The 23,501-nt window shown below is 41.2% G+C and overlaps 1 protein-coding gene across 3 annotated transcripts in view; it reads right to left on the bottom strand.

Annotated features, from left to right (window-relative positions):
• Positions 1-3,363: 3,363 nt before the first annotated feature.
• Positions 3,364-23,501, bottom strand: part of LOC114445112 (CD166 antigen homolog) — a 34,678-nt gene continuing 14,540 nt past the window's right edge. Inside the window, exons 2-16 of one of the 3 annotated variants that reach the window (XM_028420073.1) lie at positions 15,325-15,434; positions 14,243-14,459; positions 14,063-14,127; positions 13,512-13,599; positions 13,134-13,307; positions 10,942-11,066; positions 10,713-10,845; positions 10,312-10,424; positions 10,091-10,217; positions 9,880-10,001; positions 7,843-7,975; positions 6,845-6,874; positions 6,333-6,444; positions 5,302-5,430; positions 3,364-5,213 (exon numbers count right to left, since the gene is read on the bottom strand). In XM_028420073.1, the coding sequence (XP_028275874.1) occupies positions 5,328-5,430; positions 6,333-6,444; positions 6,845-6,874; positions 7,843-7,975; positions 9,880-10,001; positions 10,091-10,217; positions 10,312-10,424; positions 10,713-10,845; positions 10,942-11,066; positions 13,134-13,307; positions 13,512-13,599; positions 14,063-14,127; positions 14,243-14,459; positions 15,325-15,434 (1,652 nt within the window). In that variant the 3' untranslated portion in view covers positions 3,364-5,213; positions 5,302-5,327. The remainder of the gene's footprint in view (positions 5,214-5,301; positions 5,431-6,332; positions 6,445-6,844; positions 6,875-7,842; positions 7,976-9,879; positions 10,002-10,090; positions 10,218-10,311; positions 10,425-10,712; positions 10,846-10,941; positions 11,067-13,133; positions 13,308-13,511; positions 13,600-14,062; positions 14,128-14,242; positions 14,460-15,324; positions 15,435-23,501) is intronic. The other 2 variants (XM_028420074.1, XM_028420075.1) reach the window with 2 other exon arrangements.

The following is a 23,501-nucleotide window of genomic DNA, read 5'->3' as shown; positions in this document are numbered from 1 at the left end:
ATGGTTAGTCTACTAAAGACAGATAATGAGAGTCATGTTCCTGTCAGTCCTTCTGGGCCTCCTTCCTGTTACGCACAAATGATTCCACTGATCCATTTGCGAAGCAGAACAAGCACATTTCACTCCACTCACTTTATTACACTTTGCAGACTCTCGGGAAATGAGCTGATGTTTTTAAAGGAAAACAAATCAACCAGACTTTTAAAATGTTTGCCACTAAAGCTTTCATTCATGTTGGCTTGGGGTAAGTCCTGCAAAACGTTTCATTGAATCCTTACAGCACTCTTGTGTGCTGCACTCTGCCAACAAATGGCAAGTTATATAGCGTGATAGCCTCCAACAGCTATTTATCATATGTAAACATATTTTCCTGTCCATTTATTTGTACAACCGTAGTTTATGATGGGCTGAAATCTATTCCAGCACTGCAAGTGTAGAGGCAGGATCCACTTTGGATGGATCCTGCCTCATAAGACTGTTCCACAAGCAGTAGTGGTAACCACACCTATTTCCCTTCCTTATCCACTGAAGCTGTACCCTTCCCTACATCCACCCAACATAAAGAAGCAGCTCATTGGCTGCCATTTTGACAGTTTAATCACAAAGTTGGTTACTGTGTATCTGATTTAAATATATCTAAATATATATTTGGCCAGTTAGTGTTATAAAATCTATGCCTGTAGATTCATCGTCATCATCGGAGGGTCATCATTTCTCTCCCGTATCCCATTTTTTCTTTTGTATTATGATTTCATGTTCATGCACCACTATGTGCAATATGTTACTGTCATTACTTCTCATAAGTGAGATGTACATGTACTCTCGTGTGTTCATAGAAGCTGTGGGACATTACAGAAACAAACTTTTTGCGCTTGTTGAAAGAAACCTTTGGGGGTTTTCATCACTTCAGTTAATTTATAAGTAGTTGTATTACTGCAAACGATGTTCGGCTTTAGCTTTTTATCAGTGTAATAAGGTGTAATGGTCTATTTGGACTTTCATCCGTTAGCCAGTGTTTACACAGGTTTAAACTGAGGGATCGGTCAGCAGAGTCTGTGAAAGTGAAGTAAAACTCTTAGTAATTAGACTCTTAATTATTCTAGTGACCGCGAGTTAAACAGTTAAACATCTGTGGTCAGACAGATAAGAACTGCACATGCAATCCTGTTGCTTTAAGGGTAAATTATTTGCTCCATAGAGTGCAGGTTCTTCACTCAGACTTAAACTTGTCCAACAGGTTGATGAAGATTCTCAGTCCTGAGGTCATTTTCATTCAAAAAGTGAGTTCAAGGGTCTATGAGGACTATGAGGCTGCAGGGGAGCTGAGGTGTTGGAACAGGTTAACGACTATTTGTTCTTACATGACACATGTTGGAGTGAAACTTCCTGGGAATGGATGGAAGCTGCGTTAAGATGATGTCTAAGTCCACCACCTCTGTTTAGGGACGACCTTTTCCAGCGGAACAAAGATGGCTTCCTTGATTCTTTCACACCCCCTGTCCTCCCTGTCTAACATGTGAACATTACTGTCCTTGTCTTCATCAGAATCAGAATCAGAATTACTTTATTTATCCCATTTCTTTTGTTACAGACAAAGAAATCAAAGATCAATTGAAATATGAAATAGAAATATCTAAATACATAGATAGCATTCAAATCCCTGAGTTGTGTCTAAAGAAGAAGAAACTATTTACTACTGTATAAAAACCTTTACATAGTAAAGAACATAAACATGAATGTACAGTGTCTGAGTGACTGTTACAGTTCAGAGTTCCATAGTTTGATTGAGACAGGCAGGAATGACTTCCTGTGTCTCTTAGTGGTGCATCGTGGGAGTCTGAGTGTGTTGCTGAATGAGCTCCTGTAGCTGATCAGCACAGTGTGGAGCGGGTGAGAGGGACAGACTACTAGAGGGACAGTGGAGGGTGGACTACTTTAAAGTGTAGATGTACTGCTGAGTCTTGCCCTGTGTAGGTGGCTCTCCTGCGCTGAGCCTTTTTCATCTGTGGAGGGTTTGTTTTGCCTCACCAATGTACTTCTTCTCCAATAGATGATGCGTAGATTCCAACCTCTCACGTTGCAGTATATTATTTGGCCACAGGATGGCAGCAGAAACTCATTTTGGTTGTGGTGATAAGTAAACATAAACTGCAAAGATCAGCACCACCAGTCCACAGCTACCAGCTAGCTCCAGAGCCAGAAATAATGATGATAAATGATATGACGGTCAGGTGACTGAAACCACCTGTAAATATGACAAAAAGGTAACAAAGAAATCCAATTTGCTCACATTGAGATGACATAAATTGGTGGTAAATTTTGTCCATTACTTTACCAAAATTATCAAAAGTACACATTTAAAAACATTACACTCAAAACTGCATTTAGGATAAGATAAAATTGTATTAATTCCTTATGAAATTCTTATCATTTAAATACTGTCTGCAAAATAATAATAAAAAATCTTATTATGCTGAATCAGCTATACAGCTTTATAGTTTACAGTTGGTTGCATCATTACTATCACTAATCTCATCTATTATGAACTTTAGTTAAGATGGTCATGAAATCTCTAACTACTAGCTGACCCCTCCTGGTTCCTTCAGGAACTGCAGGCCCTGCTCTGCTCTGTAGAGTTCATAACCAGAGATGGCATCAGTATTAAGACAGTAGTGAGGCAGACTCTTTGCTCTCTGACAGACAATCCTGGAGGAGATCATCAGCTCATTGGTCTGTGAGTTCAGACTGAGTAAGATGATGAGCAATGATCCCAAACAGAAGAGTGAGTCAGCCTCAAAGTGTCCACCTAAACCCTGTTGAGCTGATGTGGGCCAGAATGTTTGGTATATATTTTTTAAAACATACAATGATTATTTAAGACTTCAAGTTTGGTATAAAATCGAATTTACAGATCTGACACAGTTTAGAGTGAGATATAGGCAAAAAATAGAAGACACCAGGAGGGGAGTTATTGCATTTCAGCTGCGCTCTGCTGAATCTGTTCATCCATATTCATCCTGACATAACACCTCCCCTGACACATCAAAATCCATTTCTGCAAGGAGACCATATCCTGAAACTGTAGACTAAAAATATGTTTGCCCTTGGCAAAAAAAAAAAAGATGGGAATTTTTGGATCAAATCATTAAAAATCTGCTGGGTTCTTCCCCGGGTATTTCATTCCTTTTTATTAACAGAGCTTTAACAGCATGTTTCACTCTGTTTCAAAGACATGCGTTTAATACAATAAGCCTGAAATCTTTTGGTCGTTCATTTCCGTCCCTCTGATTGGTTCTAATTAATCTAATCAATCAGAAATATATTCCTGTCAGTGTTTGGAATATAATCAACATCCATTGGACGTAACTTTTCCAAATGTACACTTTATTTTAAACAAAAGTACAAAAAACAAACATCAGATATTTACAATACTTGCATGGCAATGTTCACTTTCTTTGGTCATTCTTCCAATTTGTTTTTTTTTTTTACGTGCGGTAGGCAACAAACAGCAGCTTGGAGGTCTGAGATGATCACATGCTGAATACGTTATTTATTCAACCAGACGCCGAGCAAACTACCGATGACTCAGAACTTAATTACATTATTTTTGTCAAGCAATTTAACTCTTTAAATCCAAGATATGACTCATGACAGTTGTTGAATTTGCCTACCAGGATCTTTTAATCTTGTACAATATAAATAGGAAAACAAAAAAATAATAACTCACATACTTCACAACTACATCCTTGTCTGTTCTAAATTTAGTAAATGCTCTCAAAGGACCAAAATTTGTAACGTGTACAGACTCTGCACGTTTTGCCATCGCGTTCTACACAAATCTGACATGACACATGAACCTTGGTGCACATCACAAACCGAAGCAGTTACAGGTAGAAGGCGGCGAACATATGATGAAGGCTGCTCTGAGACAAACATCCGGCCCAGTCTGTGTTCTCATTAAATTATTCCTCAACACAGACTAGACCACAAACTCCATAGAGATCCACTCATGGCTCTGGACTCAATGGAGAAACAAGAAAATGATAATAAAAAAGTGTCTTTATGAAAACATTGTGAACACCAAAACCAGTTAAATGAGCATATGTGTGCTATTACATTCTGCCAATAATCTACCCGCTTGTGTTGTACAGTGGTCCTGTCGAATGTACAGTACATTTGAAAAAAGAAAAATGAACTTTTCTCTCAGAAAATGTAAAAAAAAAAGGAAAAATAAAATAAAAAGATCATCTGCGACACAGCTACTTTCTGCACATCTATAACTAATGCCGAGTATTCATTCATACTCTTAGCCCTTTCAGGAATTTCATCTCAATTTCAAAATTAGTGTTTATTTTTTTTAAGCGGGAATGAGCAAAGTGAAAACAAAAATAAATGACAACATTTATCACACTGATGTTGAAGGCAGAGGTGGTTCAACGGGGATGGCATTAAACTGAAAATGTCCCACCAGTCAAACACCAAAGAAGACAAAGAGGACCACTGTAAAAAAAAAATAAAGTGATCAAGTTCTGTTTTTTGGATTAAAGTCATTTTTTTAAGCAGAATTCTGAATCCAATGTCACATTTGTCCCACACTAATTTAAAGAATATACAATTATGACATTTCCCCGAACGTCTTAATTCTAACACTAATGAAAAATGTCAAAATTCAAACTTAAAATTCAGTATTTTTTCCATTCAGAACTGTAAGAAAAAAACAAAATAAAAAGTCAAAATTGTGACATTTTTATCAGCTTTTTTTTTTTTTACAGTGGCTCTGATTCTCCTCCAAACACAGACTAATGCAGACCTACACATCCTTACAGCAAAGGCAACTGGTCTAGTAGTAATTTTACTTGCATCAACTAACCAAAAAAAATAAAACAAAACTCATTTTCTCAACTTTCCCCAAATATCATTCTAACAAACATGAATCCTAAATAGTAAGACAAGTTTACACGTGTATCAGTAGTGCAGACAAGTTATGTATATCACATACAGTATCCATTCATTTCTTTTTTAGGAATGGAGGGGAGGTGGAGGGGCGGGGTTTAATGGGCTCAGAGGAGGAGGAGGAGGGGGGGGGTGTTTGGATATGCTTATTTTTGTAAAATTCTCCCTGAAACCAAATCCAAACTGTCTTCATCCCAATGTACACTTGCTTCTTATTAAGATGGAGGTGAGGAGAAATGTGCAAAATTTCCACCTTCTCACTGAAAAGAAGAGAATAAATCAACATTATTTTTGTTCATCATTATAACAGCACATTATTATTAAAACGTGTTTTTGTTTCCTCTTTACCTTTCACATCCCAACTTTTTTTTTTGTTACACCTCAGCTTTTTGGCTGTTCTCCTCCACCTTCTCCTCTAGTTTCTTCTCCTCCTCGGATGATCCGCACTCCTTCTCACCAGTCTTCCAGCTTCCCTGCCTGTTCAGATTAACACACTGTTACACACAGCACCAGTAATCCATCGATACACACCAGCATAGGTGTGTAGCTTGTGAGGAGATTCGTACAAAAAATGTATAAAGTTATTTTATGAACCTATAATTTAATCCACGTATATATCACTCTAATGCTGCTATGTACTTGTGCTAGAAACTTTTAGGCTAAATCAATCAAGAGCGAATTTACTTAATCTGACATATGCTAGATTGATTAGCAGGTTCACAGTGGTGAATAGCCAAAAATGTCAGATAAGACGATCAATACGCCTCCTACAGTCCAATCTCAGACTGGAGCCACTGGCTTCTTAGCTTAGCATAATATCTGAATTAACCCTTCTGTGGGCCATGAGCCGTGACTTAACACAACTTGTGACCTAGTTGTTGTACTTCTGTTTCCAGTCTTTATCCTGTTGGCTCCCGGCTTCATGTCTAACACGCAGTCTCATCTGACTCCAAACAAGGAAGATTATAAGAATTTGAATAGTTATAAAATGTTAGATTAGAATTACAAAGCTATTATCAGCTGAGACAGGTATTGAAGGAGTTTTCTGGTCTCAATAACCGGCATGAAATACTGTAGTTCATGGAGAATTGCATTGGTCTTTATTGTGCTCATTTGGAATACATTTGATATTCCTGAATGAAGCTGTGTGTACATACAGAAAACCTGCTGCCAGCACAGGAGAACTGGTTTCTGTGCAAACATGCATTGTCTGCTGTGTACTCAGAGTGTGTGTGTTATTGGATTCACACAGGAAGAAAATGGAGGTTATATCAGAGGCTTTAGGTCAAATGTTTTACGTGCTTTCTGCTACCTTCAGTTTTTCACATATAAACAGTAAATAGTGGAAATCACTGCAATGACTGGAATCATCTTCTTACTTGGATTTCCTTGAGTAGGCCCAGTATGCCACGCCTATAACCAAAGTGGCGATGAGGAGACCGACCACAACTCCAACCACCAGCTTGGTTTGGTCGGAGTCATCCGACTGGTCTGTAATGAAACAGCAAAATTAGCAACATGTTGTGTATGAAACTCCCATCATGGAAGCAGCAGGGAATACAAAAACGTGCGTGTGTAAAAAGCATTGATGAATGGACACATCCGCACTGTACATGACTGTGACTTATTGATTCATATGTTATGACAGATACGCCCTCTTTGAATTCAATGCTGACGTCTTGTCAGGATGCTGGTAGCTTTAATGCTCTCGCTGCTTCATGTTTTGTATGTAAGTTAAACAAAAAACACTGCCTATGCACTGATCTTCTACTTAATGTGAAGTCAAGGATACACATTTGATTACATTGACACCCCCCCAATCCCCACAGTCCTTGCCACAGTCCCCCCCATCCCACTGTTTCTTACAAGCAAGAAGACCGCTACAACTTACCTTGTTTATCCATTCTCACCTCCTCAATTACTGAAATCAGATATAAAATAAAATTAAGGTCCAACCAAAACAAAACAAAACAAAACAAAACAAAAAAAGGAATAAGCAGGCTTGAAAGTCCAGAAGAAGTACTACTCTACTTCTACTCTACTATTGCATGCACGGAGTTCAAAGAGGGAGAAGAGATTAAATCCAGCATCCCAACATACAGTACAGTGCACACACTGAGTGAGGACTCAGAAGGGGGAGGAAAAGATATGAAATGTTGTCCCAAACATTCAGGAATGAGAAAGCAAGAGAGTGAGAGCAGGTGATGGTGAAAAGCACAGCACACGTTCAAACAACAGTGATACCTGCATGCATCAAGAAAAAAGCTAATAGCTCTAAAACATTGTAATTGCTGCTTCTACAGTCGATATTTAAAGCTACACTGCAAAAGTTTTGTCTCCCCCTTGTGGCAGTGAGAAGAGGTACACAAACACTGTTGATATGTGCATCATGAATAGGCTGTGACCCTGCAGCTGTCTGTGGCTTTGCCTATATGACAGGAGTTAAGCTAAGCTGCGTCCGCCCACCAGCCCATATATTAGCATTAGCAATAAATGTGAGACACATCTGTTAACAGCAAATGATGCTACATTAACAGCGTGCTAATGCAGATCAGCATTACTGTGGTTATTCCTATGTGAAGAGATGTCTATTATAATATGTTTGATCTACATCAATACCTTTCTCTGACTTTTTATTGCTATCTTGAAAAAAGTGATGTGTATTTGTCTCTTTTTAACTTGCCACAGTGTGTCACTACAGACAGATTTAAAACTCTATACTGCATACCTGTCATCAATTTATTAAAGCACATACACATAAAGTCAGATCAACATGCAGACAGGAAGAGGTAGTAGGAATAAAAACGTTAAGAAGGAGACAGATTACTGAGGAGAGTTTGAAGTAAATAACTATGATAGAGAGGCCAGGTGGCCACACTGTCTACTTACAAGATGACACATTTATAGCTTTGGTATCAACACCAAATGAATTGGACACTGTACAAGAGACAGTAAGGTTTGCAGAGGGCACCACTGAGATCTTGTGTGTTATCTTCCCATTGATGAAATGACCCTCGTCAAGCTGAGCCATGAAAGAGAAGAAAAAACACAACACGTTAGTATCTCCATGGCTGATTCAGTCATTTAAAGAAGCACCACTAGAGGGCGATGTTGGACCGAGTGACTCAGCTCCTCCATGACAAAGAAACCATGTGTGTGTGTGTGCCTCTGGGATACGCAGACTCCTGAGTCTCAGAGGAAAACCCCCCAGACACAAAGACAAAGTGCCAACACCCTTTTTCAGATCCTCTACGTTTACAAGAGGAGGTGGCAGTTTTTAAAATACCCATTACGGAGCCTGTGCTCAAACCTCATGTGAGTTAGCTTGAAGAAGATGCAAAAGCTGCAGAAATTTGTCTCCAGAATAAATTGCTCTTTAGTGAGTTCTGTGCACCTTTGGAATCAATTAATTATCACACACAGGCCTGTGTTTTAAGCTTCTTCCTGGTTGCTGTAGACACACTGACTGAAAAGGCTTGGAAACATCTCGCAGCCCCAGGTTCATGTGTAATCCAGACGGATTCACTCAGCGGCCCTGCTATCAGTGTGCACACAGGTACGCCACGGAAACAAAGGAAGGGAAAGTTTTTTTTTGTCTCCCTGGCAGTCAGGTGCAGAGAAAATGAAGACATTTACACTCGTCCACTGAGCATAACCTCCTGGAAATGTTTAGAGCAGATAACATTCAAAAGTGTGACAGCAGTGGAAAATATTAACAGTGCACGCACCTCCATGCACGCAATAACACTAAATATTAGCTCACTCTACAGTGCAAGGGGAGTGACGAGAGCAAAGCGAGGCCATCAGGACAGGTTTAAAAAGCCTAACAACCTCTTAAATACCATCACAAATCACAGAGCACATAATGGCTCTAAATCTAAACAGAATCGGTCTTTCACAAACCCGCTGTCACCTTACAGAAGAAGAAGACCAGTTGATCAGGATGAATCACTATGACAACCAGTATTGATTCACAAACAAAGGAAATGTGCTTTAAAAAGTCCAAGAACAAAAAAATGACAGAAATACCCTGAGCACAATGCTGAAACTTTTCCATCTCCAGTGTGCCTCAAGGCCAGTAAAAGGTAGGTCCACACAATAAGTGTTTATATTAATAAACTGTTACAATCAATTGTGTTGGAAAGCACACAAGTTAACAAGCACATAGGGGAACCCCCCCCTGGCTGTTGTTCAGCCAATGACATTAAACACAAGCTATCAGACACACTGGGACAGTAGATACAAGCGTTTATAATGCTGGTGCTGTCATTTTTTTACTGTGGCTGGTGTAAATATAAGAGCTGATACAGTCAGATATAGACCTTAAAACCTGGTTTCAGGTCTGCACTAACGTTTAGCACTGATGAACGGCTTCATCACAGAGTACATTACAGAGTAAATAATCATCTATATCTATCTGTATGGGGCTGGCTGATGAACCAACAGTGTGCTCTAATGACCAGCTCAACAGCAGAAACCCATTAACAGAAGGTAACACTGCATGGTCACAACTTGTTGATATTTAATTAGGGATAAAAGTTATAGCTGTTAATTGTGACAGATGGGCTCCGTCACCTGCCCACCTCCGCTACACCAGCAGCGCTCATTATGAGTCTAAAGTTATCTCTTTAAACTCTAACATTAAACTGTGCTTATTATCAATGCTGCATCACAGCCCTGCTTTTTCAGTTATGTACTGTGTGTTTTTTTTTACACTCAGTGTATAAAATCAAATATTTTTTATAACTCTGGTGTAGATGACCTGAAGCTTGAGAACAGCCAAGTACACATATTGACATTCCTATCGATGTAGACAGTCCAGCATTTAACTGTATTGGAAATGAAGCTTAAGACGTGTGCTCATCAGTGAAAGTGTCTCTTCAATCTCTAATCCTGACGTGTGGTGAACTTTAAGTGTGTGTGTACCACGGTGCCGTTGATGCTCCAGAACACGTCTGGTCTTGGGGAGCCTTCAGCCTCACAGATTAAGACTTTGTGTTGGCCGTCTTTATCAAGACGTTTGGACAGCTGCCTGATGACTGGTGCACCTGTAAAATGACATAAAAAAAGTGATTTGTTGCTTTAATCGCACCCGAAACTGGCAAAGGAAGGCTTGCTAACGCCATTAACCCTTTACCTTCCACCACCAGCTCGAACGAAGCCCTGCGGCTGAGCAGCCCCATCGTCACCTCGCACTCATAGCTGCCGGAGTCTGAGTAAACCAGTTTGGTAAACTTGGGCGCTTTGTCCAGTTTAACATTATCCTGAAATGATAAAAAAGACCATATTGACACTGTCAGTGACACACAAAGTTTTCTTCAATTAGGTGCAGTTGGTGATACAACAGACAGCCTTTACCTTTGTCCAGGAGACCTTTGATTCTCCGGAAGAATCAATCTGGAGAGTGAGATCCAGGGCCTCTTCGGCACGCTTCACGATGTTCCCGGAGGGGTTTAAATTGATGTCTAGGTCTACAAAAGAAGGGAAAAAAAGATGCTTCAGAGGCCTGATAAGGGTCAAAACATTTCTGCTGTTAACCACACAGGCCTGCACTTGGCTCACAGCCCTGCAGATGCAGCTTATTAGAGGCTACACAACACTTTTCTCCACAAATCACTACAAGACAGTCTGGCAAAAAGGGCGATATTAGGCTTTTTTTCACTCTCTTTGTGACAAATAAGATCGCAGGCAGGAAGAGAAATTACAGCTGACAATGATGCAGGTGTGCGGTGAAATTGCTGTAATTTCTGTGTTCTTACACTGGACTGTGACGTCCTTGGAAGCTTCCATTGAGGGGTCATCAATCAGGGAGCATTTGTATTCTCCTGTGGTGTCACGTGACACATTGGTGATAGTGTAATTGTCAGCGTTTTCCACTTTCACCAGCTCTCCCTTTAAAGACCAGAAACATCAAAGAGTTATTTACAATATCAATATGTTACTGAGGAAAACATCATAAATGGTGGTGGTGAGTGGACTGATGTGTACCTTGAGGTGGAAGTTAAAGCTGGTAGGAGCTGGGTTACCGTCCGCCATGCACTTCAGAGTCACGTTGTCTCCTTCAACGAGAGGCTCCTGAGCGATGACCTGCAGGACGATGTTCTCTGTGGAGTCTGTGGCGAAAAGAAAGACAGAAAGTCAAGTGAGGGCAGTGTGTGGGTGTAACAAGTGAAGCGTGTTTCCACCAGCAGCTGACCACAGGGAGCAGACACACACAGAGTCAGACTGTCTCAGCACCCCCACAGACCGCATATTGGTTATGACCAATTTTTAAAAATGCAGAGGAGCCGAGGAGACGGCTGAATTGCTGTCATAATCTGAAGCACTGGACCAAACAATCCCTTCAATGCTCCAATGTTTCTGCTCCATCTGAGGCAAACTCTTTAAAGAATTTCTTGTAAGAAAGTGCTCCAGCTCCAGAGCAGGTATAACTTCAATATTTTGACCCCGTTCACACTGGAGAAAGTCAATCCAGCTAGATTGAATCTGGATAGCCTTTAAGCTGGATATGTTCAGACCTATTTTCAATCACACACCGGTGTCCGCACTCAATCCGGCTTAACCCGGCTTGTTTGTTGTCCTCCAAACCGCTAGGTGGTGCCTCGTAACAGAACAGAGTCTGTTCAGGTCGCGGTAGGGCAGCGTGTACACATGCGTTTTTTTTGTCCTGTGCCACTCATTCCTTAGTTTTTTTCGGTTCAAAAAGCAGTTTATTCCTTTGTAGCCCTGTCGAGTGATGCATCGAGATCAATCTCGATATATCTGGATTTGCGCTGTTCAGACTCAGAAAAAAACAGGATCAGGATTTATCCAGATACGGCCCGAATCCCGCTCTCGCCGGATTGATTTCCCCAGTGTGACCACGGTCTTAATGCTGCACTCAGCTGTAGGTCCTGTTACAGAATCCACACCTCACTTTTTTTTAGATTTCACCATCAAAGGTGTCATTACTATTGTCTGTCTTGGCAGGAATTACAGAAAAAAAAACTTAATGTAGTCTCAAAAAACAAAATAAAACACCACAGACAGCGTCTGTGCCCGCCAGCTACAGCTGTGAAGATCACTCCTTGTTCTCCTGGTTCAGAAGCTGCTGCTGTGTTACAGTATCAGTGCTGAAGAAAGGTTTACTTAATTTAAAAAGACAAGAGGTTACTTTGATTCTCATCATTTACATTAGATTCTACAGCACATCACATCAATACAAATATACGCACTTTAATAACTGAAGCCTAGGAATAAAAGCAGCTCTGCTCTTCATTTGTGTCGATACTTACTTTTCAAATGTGCGTTTAAAAATTCAGACATGCCGTTAAGATGAATCTTAAACAGATCAAAAATAAAACAAACAAACAGTGCAGCCAGAGAGATTTTCTAAGAGTTGAAAACCTCCTGCTGCTGCTTATATTTTTATCTGCTTCCATTCAGCACTAATATTGATTTTTCTGTTTTTTTTAAAGGTGGAAAACTATAACAATTCTAGTCTGCATTGCAATTTGGACTTCAACCAAAAACACTGCAAGTCGACAGAGAATCAGGTGATGCATGTGCCAAAGGAGAAAAGAACATTTTGAACATTTTGTAAATACACACACACACACACACACGTTCGGTAAATATGAAGCTACAGCCAGCAGCCATTAGCTCAGTGTTTAGCAGAATGAGTGGAAACAAATATCCTGGCACTGGTAATATGTGGAACAAATCTGCCTACCAGCACCTCTTAAAGCTCAGCCATTTGTTTAATCTGTGCAAAAAAGCTTGTTCCCTAATGTTTCTGGTCTTTAAAGCTAATGCACCTGCTGGCTGCACACTCACATTTAGCATTAAGACATAAAAGTTGTGTCACTATTTTACACTCTTGGACAAAAACTTCCTCAAAAGAGTCAAACAACATTGTTGGTCAAAACTTAGAAAGCATCAGAAAGAGTCAAATTGATTTAAATTCTTACAAAAATGATAAAGTAATCACCTTCAACAGCTTTCAGAGAATCTCAAAAACTACATCAATACTACTGACCTAACTTTACATTAAGCATCAGATGTGTGTGTGTGTGTGTGTGCAGGTTTTTGAGAAAAATCAATCATTCCATCGGGACAAAACAAACACATAAAGACAGCATTAACTTTTTATGCTGAGTGTTGCAGCAGCAGAAAGTGTGTACGTGTCTTTAGTAACTCACATGTGATAGTCATGGACACCGGAGAGGACACGAGCTCCGTGCCCACAACGTGCTGAGTGCTGCAGGTGAACTGAGCGTCTGAGTCCTCTTTCTTTGCTGAATACTCCAGAGTGGAGGAGGTGGTGGAGAGGCCAGTGTCTTGGTCTACAAATACAGAGGTGTGGATGGAAATCCCTGGACAGAAAAACAAACAAACACTGTAAAGAAAAAAAACACTGCACACACACACACACACACACACAAGAACAGCACTGTTCATCACAGCAGAATAATTTACAGCATATATCCCAGTCAGAGACCATGAAAACGTTTGTGTATGTAATATTTATGTGTGTCAAACTTTGATAGAATTTACAGATCAGCATAAGAAGAGCTCACCTTCACCATCGGCCATCAGGGGTTTGTTGTTCTTTAACCATGTGATGTTCGCTGCTGGATTTGCATGATGCGCGATACATGTTCCCAGCTGTGGAACACAAAGAAAATGCTGTAAGTCCACATTGTGGCCACAATATTAAAGTGTTTTCCTTAGGCCACAAACTTATCAATCACCGCATACTCACAGAAATCTGCACCTCATGAATCTTTTTAAATGACCAAACACATGAGCAAATTAGCTGTTTTTTTACTGCCTCTCTGACATTTGGGAACTAGAAGGGTTTCTATGCAATAGACCATGAAATGCCCCAAAGCACTTCTAAAGCCCCTCAGATCCTGTGGGTATTTTAATTGCAGTTGGATGGGGGGGGGGGGGGGGGGGGGGGGGGGCTCTGCTCTTTACTAATTCATGAGAATCACTTCAAAGAACTCATTACTGTAGTAACATGCATGGTCTCTGCCAGGCCTGAAGTGAGGAGTGAGGGATTTCCCCGCTTGACTGCTTTAAAACGATTGTAGGTATAATCAATGCTAATCATTCAAAACTCCACCTTAGTAAGTTTGCCGATCTCCAGCTCATCAGCCTGGTCAGAAATCTTCAGTCCTGCCGGCGCCTCTGTAACACATAGAAAAAAGTGCTAATGAATGGAGTGTCGTCGGAAGTGAGGCTGCTCATGCTTGTAACGATCCCAAGAAAAAAAAAACTGAACATTGATTAATGGTGTACTCACTGTAGATCACCACATTAACGGGGTACTCTGAGATGTCTGCGCCCGCCACCACCATGCAGGTGAACTTCCGCTGGTCGGTGAGCTTGGCTGCAGAGAGCAGCAGGCTGGCGTTGGCAGCCATGCTCACGCGGCCCTTGTATTCATCGGTGGCACTGATGGAGGCGTTCTGGCCTTTCTGCCTGACCAGCAGGTCCCCCGCACGTCCCTCTTTGTCGTCCTGGAGAGAGAAGTGAGAGTGTGCTCGTTACATAAGATAAGATAAAACTTTATTAATCCCAAAGGAAATTCTTTTGCCAGAGGTATCAAGTTAAATTAAATACACCAGTGTCAATAAAACTCCAAAAAAAGTACAGTAAGCAATATGACTAAGCACAATATATGTTGCATTGCTGTAATATAGAGATGAAAGGTGCTAAGTAAATACAAATGTGACCGATGGAGGGAATGACATTGGTGCATGACATGATGACATGATCATCTAACTCTCCTCCCTACAGAAAGGGGAGGAGTTACACAGTCTGATGGCCACTGGCAGGAAGGACCTCCTGTGGCGTTCTGTGCTGCTCCTCGGTAGTCTCAGTCTACCGCTGAATGTGCTCCTGTCGGACAGCAGTGTGTCATGCAGGGGGTGAGACGTGTTGTTAAGAACACTGAGGAGTTTCCTCTCCGTCACCTCCACCACAGACTCCAGCTCCACTCCCAGGACCGGGCCAACCTTTCTAATGAGCTTGTTGAGTCTGTTGGTGTCGGCCATCTTCATCCTGCTGCCCCAGCACACTACAGACCACCGAGTGGTAAAACATCTGCAGCATGGTCTGGCTCCTCAGGAGATACAGGCGACTCTGACCCTTCTTGTATATTGCATCTGTGTTTGTGGACCAGTCCAGCTTGCGGTCAGTGTGGACACCCAGATACATGTCTGTCACATGTGGCTTTCAAATAAAAGCATCCAGGGACAGATGCACGGTCTGATGCACATGCACTCAGACTGGGCGTGGTCCAGACACCATCAGTGTGTGTGTGTGTGTGTGTGTCAGACGGACTTCACCGTTTAGCAGCCATTGACCTCTACTGTGACTTACATATTTCCATTTAGTGATGAAGACGTCTTCTGCCTTTATGGCTCCATTGTTGCAAGGGATCACAAGCGTTTCCCCGTACAGGCCGCTGACGGTCTCCAACCCGGCAGCTGCTGCAAAAAAAGGAGAAGAAGAAGAAAGGGACATTTTTCAATTACAAACTGAGAAACTGCTAATCTGGTCAGCTCTGTCACAGCATGACGTTTTTCCAACAGAAAATTGAAATCTGTTATTATTCGCTTCTCAAGTCCATCCTTTCTGTACATATTTGACTTGACTTTTATCAATACCACTTAGTGCTCAGCTAAACACACGGGGGCAGAGGATTTTATAGAGTTCTGCTAATTTCACAGCTCCCTTGGTATTAAAAAAAAAACCCTTTCCTGCCCTAAATTTTATTCAAAACATCGCCATGGAGACAAAGTGCTTGAGAGGGGGATGGGAGGAAGAGGAAGAGGAGGAGGAGGAGGGTGCCAGCAGAAGTGTCTCAATGGACTGCGATGAGGGGTTAGAGGCAGAGAGAGAGAGGGCTCGCAGAGAAAGAGGGAGGGTGGCACGGCCCGACTGAAAATGAGGTGCTGCTCCCTTTTTTCTGGCATTCAGATTTACATTTCAGACCTCTCCGAGTTCAGGCTAAGGTAAATGCAAGAGTGGGCGTGTGGAAGCATAAATGTGACAGCTTTAAAACATCCAAAACAAGCTCTGCAACAGAACAAAGCAGCGGCCAGCCGCGGTCCACCTGATGAACCGGCGATGTTTGTGTATTCATTAAAAAAAAGTAAGCATTCAAGCCTTAAGTTGTGTGATTATATTCAGCTGCTCTTAATGTCACTAAAGTTTCCATCTCACTGTCCCGCCGCAGACTTTTTAAAGGTTTCCTCGGAGCGCTGCAGAGACGGACTGAATTCATTTGCTTAGTGCGTGACTCTCATTTGAATCCGGTTTGAATGAAAGTAAATGCTTTTCCTATGGTTACCATTGTCTACCGTAGAACAGAGTAACAACTGGGACCCTGAAGGCATCTTTGCACAAGTTGAAACGTCAGGCGAGTTCAGACGTTCTCTGTTTTCTTTCCAACCACTCCCCTCCCTTTTGTTGTCGAGTGCCATTTCCACTTTAAACAAGTTCATAAAATAGTTATGTACTCCTGCTACGTATTAATTAACCAAACACACAGTCAACAAAATGTGCCACCATCCTCCTCCTCCTCTGACACTCAGCAGAAGAAGAAGATCACACTTGAACATTTGTCACTCATCGTTATGAGCTGTTAACCCTGTAACTGTCTGAACTAACCAAAGCACACCCAAACACAGACTAATGTGAGTTTGTCTGACAGTTTTTAAACTGCTTCGACTTCCCGGCCATGCGGCCCCTGAAGTCTCACTTTCAACAAATAGTGAGACTTTTGGGAAATACACTTCTCCTCTTTAGCGGAGATGACTCGGAAGGATTGATGCCACTGTCATATGTGGCTTTTAAATATGGAGCTGGAGCCAGCAGATAAAGATGTCCTCGCAAATTGACGATGAACAGTAGATGGCGAATGAATCCCACAGCGACGTATGGGGTTGTTTGATGTGAGGCGGTATATAAACGAAGGCGGAGGGTGTGTGTGGTTAACTTTCATTTTCAGCTGTCGTTTGGTTCTATTGAGGCACAATAACTACTTGTTGTTGTTTAACAGACCTTTACATGAAGGGTTAAACGCTGTTACAGGTAGGTCAGATTACCTACAGTCCTGCTCTTTAACTCTTTGCATCATGACACATACAGTACAGTACTTCCTGAGGGCTGGGTCAGAGCAGCACTGAACTCCACTGCAGTCCCTGTGCATTTATATTGTGCCATTACTGGTATTTGTTCATGTGAATGTGAATCTAATTTCTGGCAGCAACAGGTTAGCTTACTTTCACTGTCAGTATGTGTGCTAAGCTAACAACCTCCCTGCTGCAGCTATCACAGACTTAAATGAGAGTTGTATTGACTATCCAGGTGCATGTCAGAAAACAATGAACTGTTCTTTATTAGTGAGGACTGCTCAGCTGAACAGCATCCTGTCTGCTTCTTCCTCATATACTGCTGATATCTATTCACTTTATTGTCTTTTTATGTTTTAATGCGACAGAAAATCCAGAGACAGTTAACATAAAATAGAGGAGAAGTGCTCTGCAGTACATGTGTTGTGGTAGACTGATAGATAACCAGTGCTCACTGCTGCGTCCGCACGGTCAGCAGTGGTATGCAGGCATCACAGCAGAGTCAGAGAACAGACCTATCTGAGCAGTTCACCCACACAGATACAACTCCTGGATTTAAATAAGGCTCGGTGACATTTTATAGTGACAGCACGGGACAAAACAAAAGCTCGCCACAATTCAGCGGCTGACACTTTTACTAGGAATTCCTTCAGGATAGGCTCTCTGGTCGCTTATCAACAAAAGTACAATCATTGTCATTGTTCTTCTCATGTTATAAAGTTCAATCAAATGATTAAACGTGTGCATCAATCAGTGATTCTAGTAGAAGCAGTCAGCCAGCATACAGTGCAGCTCCAGTCCTTTCTCGTCCTGCGCTGCATGCTGTGGGTTTACTGGAGTGTAAATTTGTTGCCTACATTTCACATAGCCTTGCTTACATTTAGATTTTGGCAGTTGGGTGTACATGAGCCTGATCCAACCTGAGAAGGTAATAGAGACTACTGGTGCGAACGCAGCATGCTGACGCAGCCATCACACACTCGGTTGTTTAGTCTTTCTGATGTAAATCTAATGAATCGTGCAGGTTTGTGATTGAGCCGGCAAAGAGCTGCTCATGCTGGGTGTTGGAAAAAAAAAGAAAAAGACAAATGGAAGCATTGTGCATGTATTAATAGGAAGCTGTTAATGAGCTGTCTAAGCAAGACACGGGGACATGTTTTGCATATGTGTCAAATCTGATGACACATGAACTCCTACATTTCATTTTTTTTGGAGACATTTAGGGTGCCAAAAATAATCTGTCAGGATCTTGATTATGTGCTACACCTGGGCATGCTGCTGCCAGAACACACCAATGTTTTTCAGAGTCCACACATGTTGTATCTGAAACTTCTAATGGGAGAGAAATGCTGCACAATCGACTGCTCTGAGTTATAAAGACGCTGCACGGCGCGCTGCGAGGCACTGCAGAGCAGAAAAGGTTATCGCGCTTCCTGTATAATACCCTCCTTACATTTCATATTCAAACAGATATTTTTTTTTGAATATTCAAACAAAGCTGCATTCAGCATCTCAGAACTTTAAGAGAGTCTGCATTAAAGAGAAGGCATTATCTGTGCCGATTACACCGTTACACAATGAGAACTAATCGCACTTGTTGAGCCAGAGAAGACAAAGCTGCTGCTGCTTGCTGAGATAAGGTAATCCTTCACTACAAAAGTAGGGGAACAGAGTGACAAACACATGCACACCACAAAAAAAATCACTTCTAGCAGCTGTCTGTGTGAGAAGGTGAACAGTTTAACACATGTGAAACTGTCTTTACCATCTCAAAATTAACTTTTATTTATTTATTGTGCAATGACCTAAAGGCAGTGAGGTGGTAACACTTCCTCCAGCCACTGACTGTGGTGTACTGCACCATGCACACGGACATCTGAAACCATGTTTGCCCAGATAGATGTGTAATATTTCTTATTTTGTGGCATTTTGGAGTCTATTTAATAATAATAATAATAATAACAGCAGTCCATGAGACAAATGATTCGCACTACAAACAGCAAAAGTCTCCTGAATGCTCTAAGTAATGGATTGACTCGTGTACCTGTTATTTAAACCAAATGCCAGGAGCTAGCAAATGTACCTTAGCTGATGTATACGCCGTGTTTAAATCATTAACACCCTGACTGTCAGCATCGTCCACTCGAAACCTCCTGAACCTCCTAACATTATATCTGGGAAGGCCTTGAGGTGTAGTTTTGTGCAACATCATCAACGCACTAAAGCTGAGTTCAATAAACACTGTAAGATCTTAACACTCATAACAAGCGTAAACATGTTTTAAAGTTTCAGCCTTGGTGACCTTTAGAGTTAAGATATTTATGCTTTGTCATGGACAACAGAAAAGCATGACACATCAGTCTATGACTAAACACAGTACACAAATGTTCGACTTCCTGTGCTGTGGAGCCAATATTTCGTCTGTTTGCTTCAAGGTAATCCACAGTCAAAGAAATGTACAGGATGTTGTCCAATAACAGAAATCCAAACAGACATATTTAGGATGTGGCTGCAAAAACTGTACTGTCAACAACAGCTTACACAGAACACAAAGTCCACTGTATTTAACCATGTTCTACAGCTGTGGTCTCTGAGGTCCCACACGCATGTGACAAACCCTCATAATTCTCATCCAATAAGGAACGTTTTCCCATGTTTTTCACACAGTCAAATGGGTCTCCCAGATGTCCAACAAAAAAGGGCTTTTACAAATCCTTATAGGCACAAGGAACTTGAAGTGAGTTCCTCTTTACCGGACACTTAAGAAAAAATTAGCTAATACCCAGGCAATAGTAAATCATGTAGTAGACAGGCAAGTGACAGAAACAGGAGGCAGCACCACAGGAGACACTTTCATGTTCCTGATTAAGGCGCCTCTATCCCTGAGAAGACAGGTGACGACAGCTCAGATATAAGCTCACCGGGGAAATCAGCTACCTCCCCACACTAGTCTCTGTATCCCTGTTTTGCTACCTTACGCCCTCCCGTTTAAATCTGTGTGTGTCTCTCTGTGTGTGTGTGTGAGTGTGTGTGTCTCTCTGTGTGTGAGAGTGTGTGTGTGTCTTTCAGCTGCAACATCCAAAAGAAAACGGAGGCCCAAACTTATTAAGTGCTGAAAATGAGGATTGTGCAGTGAATGGAGATCCCATGGCGCATGTCCACAAAGACTTGATGGCAAATAGCCTCGCTTCTGAAGCGGTTCAGCGGTGAGAGAGGGGGGGCAGACAGAACCACTTCAGCAAGATCAATAACACTTGAGGAAAGGCTAGATTCTCATACTGAAACGCCGCTTGCCTAAGGAGCAAGAAATCAAAGAAAAGCTAACCTTCCGTGACATCCTGCTTCTCGTCCTTGTCTTCACTTTAATAATTGAACAACTGCTGAATTTTGATTAGCCATATCAAGTACTGCAAATGAGGGAGATCAGTGATTTAATAAGCCTCAATCTCTCATTACTTGCTGTCAAATAAAAATTGCAGGACTGCTGTCACAGAGAAAGGTGTGAGAAGGTTTGTGGAAAATTGCTTCAGTGCATCAACAGAGTCCCCAAAGCTTCCCTGTAGCTGTTTGGTAATTTAAGAGCTTGATATGTAGCTGTTTTGTCAACTCTCTCCTTCAGCCTCAGCTCATGTGTTACAGAATATGACAAGCCCATGACTGTATTTAAATTCTAGCTACAGTATCAGCTCATGCAGAGGAAGTGTTCCAGACCAGCAAAGTGAAAAAAACACACACAGCATCATCCTCACTATCTCTGTCTGTCTGTCTGTCTGGAGGGTGTAATCATGTCACTGATGGATAAGTGACAGCACAGCATGCACAACATCCCCGTCACGCAGTTTCTCTTTTTGTTGCAGGCTGAACCGTGCAAGCATCATTCCGACCGTCAACATCATCTGCTCTATAATTTTGCCTTTTTCCTTTCCACTGTAATTGCCTGTCAGTGTCTTTGTAGCATAAAAAAAGCCTAAAGCTGGTGTTTTTCAACTGCACTATACAGGGCCAGACAACAAAGAGTGACCAACATGTGGTGAGGAAACAAACTTTTTAACCATGCTAGCAGGAAGTTCAGTCTGTCCAGGCTCAACAGTTCTACATTCTTGAGGAGTATTGTGGGTAAATTTTGTACCTGCCGCGCCAACAGCTGGACAACAAAAAAAAACATGTTTTTGTAGGCCAACACAAGACCTGGGTAACTCGACAATCACCACATTTTAGCTTTAAAAACCATGGTGGGCTATCTACTGACTTACCATGTTTTAGAACTCATTGGGGGGTAAACTTTAGCTTATATGTATGTCTGCTTAAGATAAAAAGATAGCACAATCTTGAGATGAATATCAGATTAAAAGACTTTCATTCATCATTTAGGTTAATCAGAGGAAGCCAGTGTAGGAACAAAGCAACCTTTGATGAGATTAATGCAGTAAAACCTGCTCTGAAACAAGACGGTGCTCGTAGAGAGACTCACTTCCTGTATTGTGTCACATGGGAGCATTTTAAGGCTTTAGCTGCAGTGCTGCTAACACAGCTCCACCCTGCATCCAGTTCAAATCAACTTCATTTCCATTAACCTCCTTCGTCGAAGCATCAGATGCTCGTTCGTTCACAGATCTACAGATTACTTACTTGGTTTATGAATTAACCTTTTTTACTAAAACATTCAGCATCACATTTTTTTTCAAGGTGCCGTAAACAATTATAGTCAGAATCTCTCCTGAGAAGTCGCCATTATTTGGTATTTGAGATTGATAAATACCTGCAATTATGTATCGACTATAAATGTAATTGTTGAATAATTGATGTTTTGCAAAAAAAGCAGCAGCAGGCATACGTTTGTTTTAAGCACTTTTCTTGCTGACAAAAGCCTCATTATTTGACATGAACATAACAGAATTGGTGGTTTCTGTCCGCACCATCTGTCTCAGTCTCTTTGACCTTCCAGAGGGCGTCGAGGTCTTTCAGACAGAGTCTATCTGGAAAAAAAAAAAGGTCCGTTCATGGACAGAAGGATTTTTTGGAAACAAAGGTTTCATTTTCTGATGATGTTCCCCCAAGGCTATATCTTTCAGTTGAGCTGAACTAGGCCCATCTAGTCTTGTTCTGTTTTTAATAAGTGATCCACTCTCTACGGATTCTTATCTACAAGTTCCATAAGAAGCGGCGTCTAAAAAAGTCGAACACATTTATTAGTTTCATGACGGGAAAGAGCGTATATGATATTGTTTGACATTAATAAAACACTGAACTGATGCGTGGCCACGCAGTGGAAAAAAAAATATTGGAATGAGAAATTAGTCACAAAAATAGCAGTCCAATTTATTTTCACACTTATCAGATGCCACAGTATCTCTGCCTGAGAAACGCTTAGACAAGATGTCACCCTGTGGCTTTCAGACAAACTTTGAAAGGATTTCACCACGAGTAAGAAACTGTTTGTAAAACGAAAACAAGAAACTGTTAAAAAATGAATGAGATTTGCCAATACTGACTTCTTAAATGTGAATATTTGTTGTTTTTCCTTACATATAGATCAATGTTTAAAGAACAAAGTCATATTTTCACATTATTTCTACTATTTATAAACTAAACAAGCTATTGTGTAACTCAGATTCAACATTAAAAAGCAACATGATCATTTCAGCCATTTTTTCTGCTGTTCTGTGCCTTTTTTTTAGACCCAAATTCAGCTTACAGCAGCACAAAAACGACTTTTATTTTCCTTTCCTTGAAGACAGCTTTAACAATTACAACTGGGTAGTCTCAAATCTCATCTTAAGCAGCTAATCAACTGATTGTTTCCTCTGCAGAACAGATTTGTCTCATTAAAACAGAACCTTATAAACTAGAGTCCAATAAAGAATAAATAAAAAAACAAACCCTCTCTCTCTCTCTCTCTCATTTTCTCGGCCCACACTGAGCAGAGCCATGTTTGTCACCTCGGGGCAAAACAAGCCTGTGTTCTGCTAAGGAGGAGGAGGATGGACAGCAAATGGAGAATTATGTAGAGTATTATTAGTCTGAGTCTATTAAACATAATGGCTCCCCTTCTTCACCCCAGCAGAATGCACCATTTTTAGACCACACTGCGCTCTAAAAACCAACAAAGCATTCATGCTCGGCAAACAAAACACCCAATCACAGAATTCCTGGTAACTCTGCATGTTATTCAGGCAGAAGTCTGATGTGTATGAAAGAGGTTTTTTTTAATATAAAAATATAAGGATGCAGAGGCACAGTGGACTCTCCTCCTCCTCCTCACACCGAATGCTTCCACTGTGAAAAGTATTTTCTGCAGAGACATATAGATGCTCTATCGCCGCCTCCAGCAAAGAAAACAATGTTCATTTCCTGCATCGTGTGTGGTCAACAGACACCTACAGACCGCAGCAGGCGGGAACAGGGCTAATGCACTGCCTG

This window comes from Parambassis ranga, chromosome 13 (assembly GCF_900634625.1).
Source record: "Parambassis ranga chromosome 13, fParRan2.1, whole genome shotgun sequence".
NCBI lineage: Eukaryota > Metazoa > Chordata > Actinopteri > Ambassidae > Parambassis > Parambassis ranga.
The sequence above is the reverse complement of the archived record's forward strand: the minus strand, read 5'-3'. Positions and strand labels throughout refer to the sequence as shown.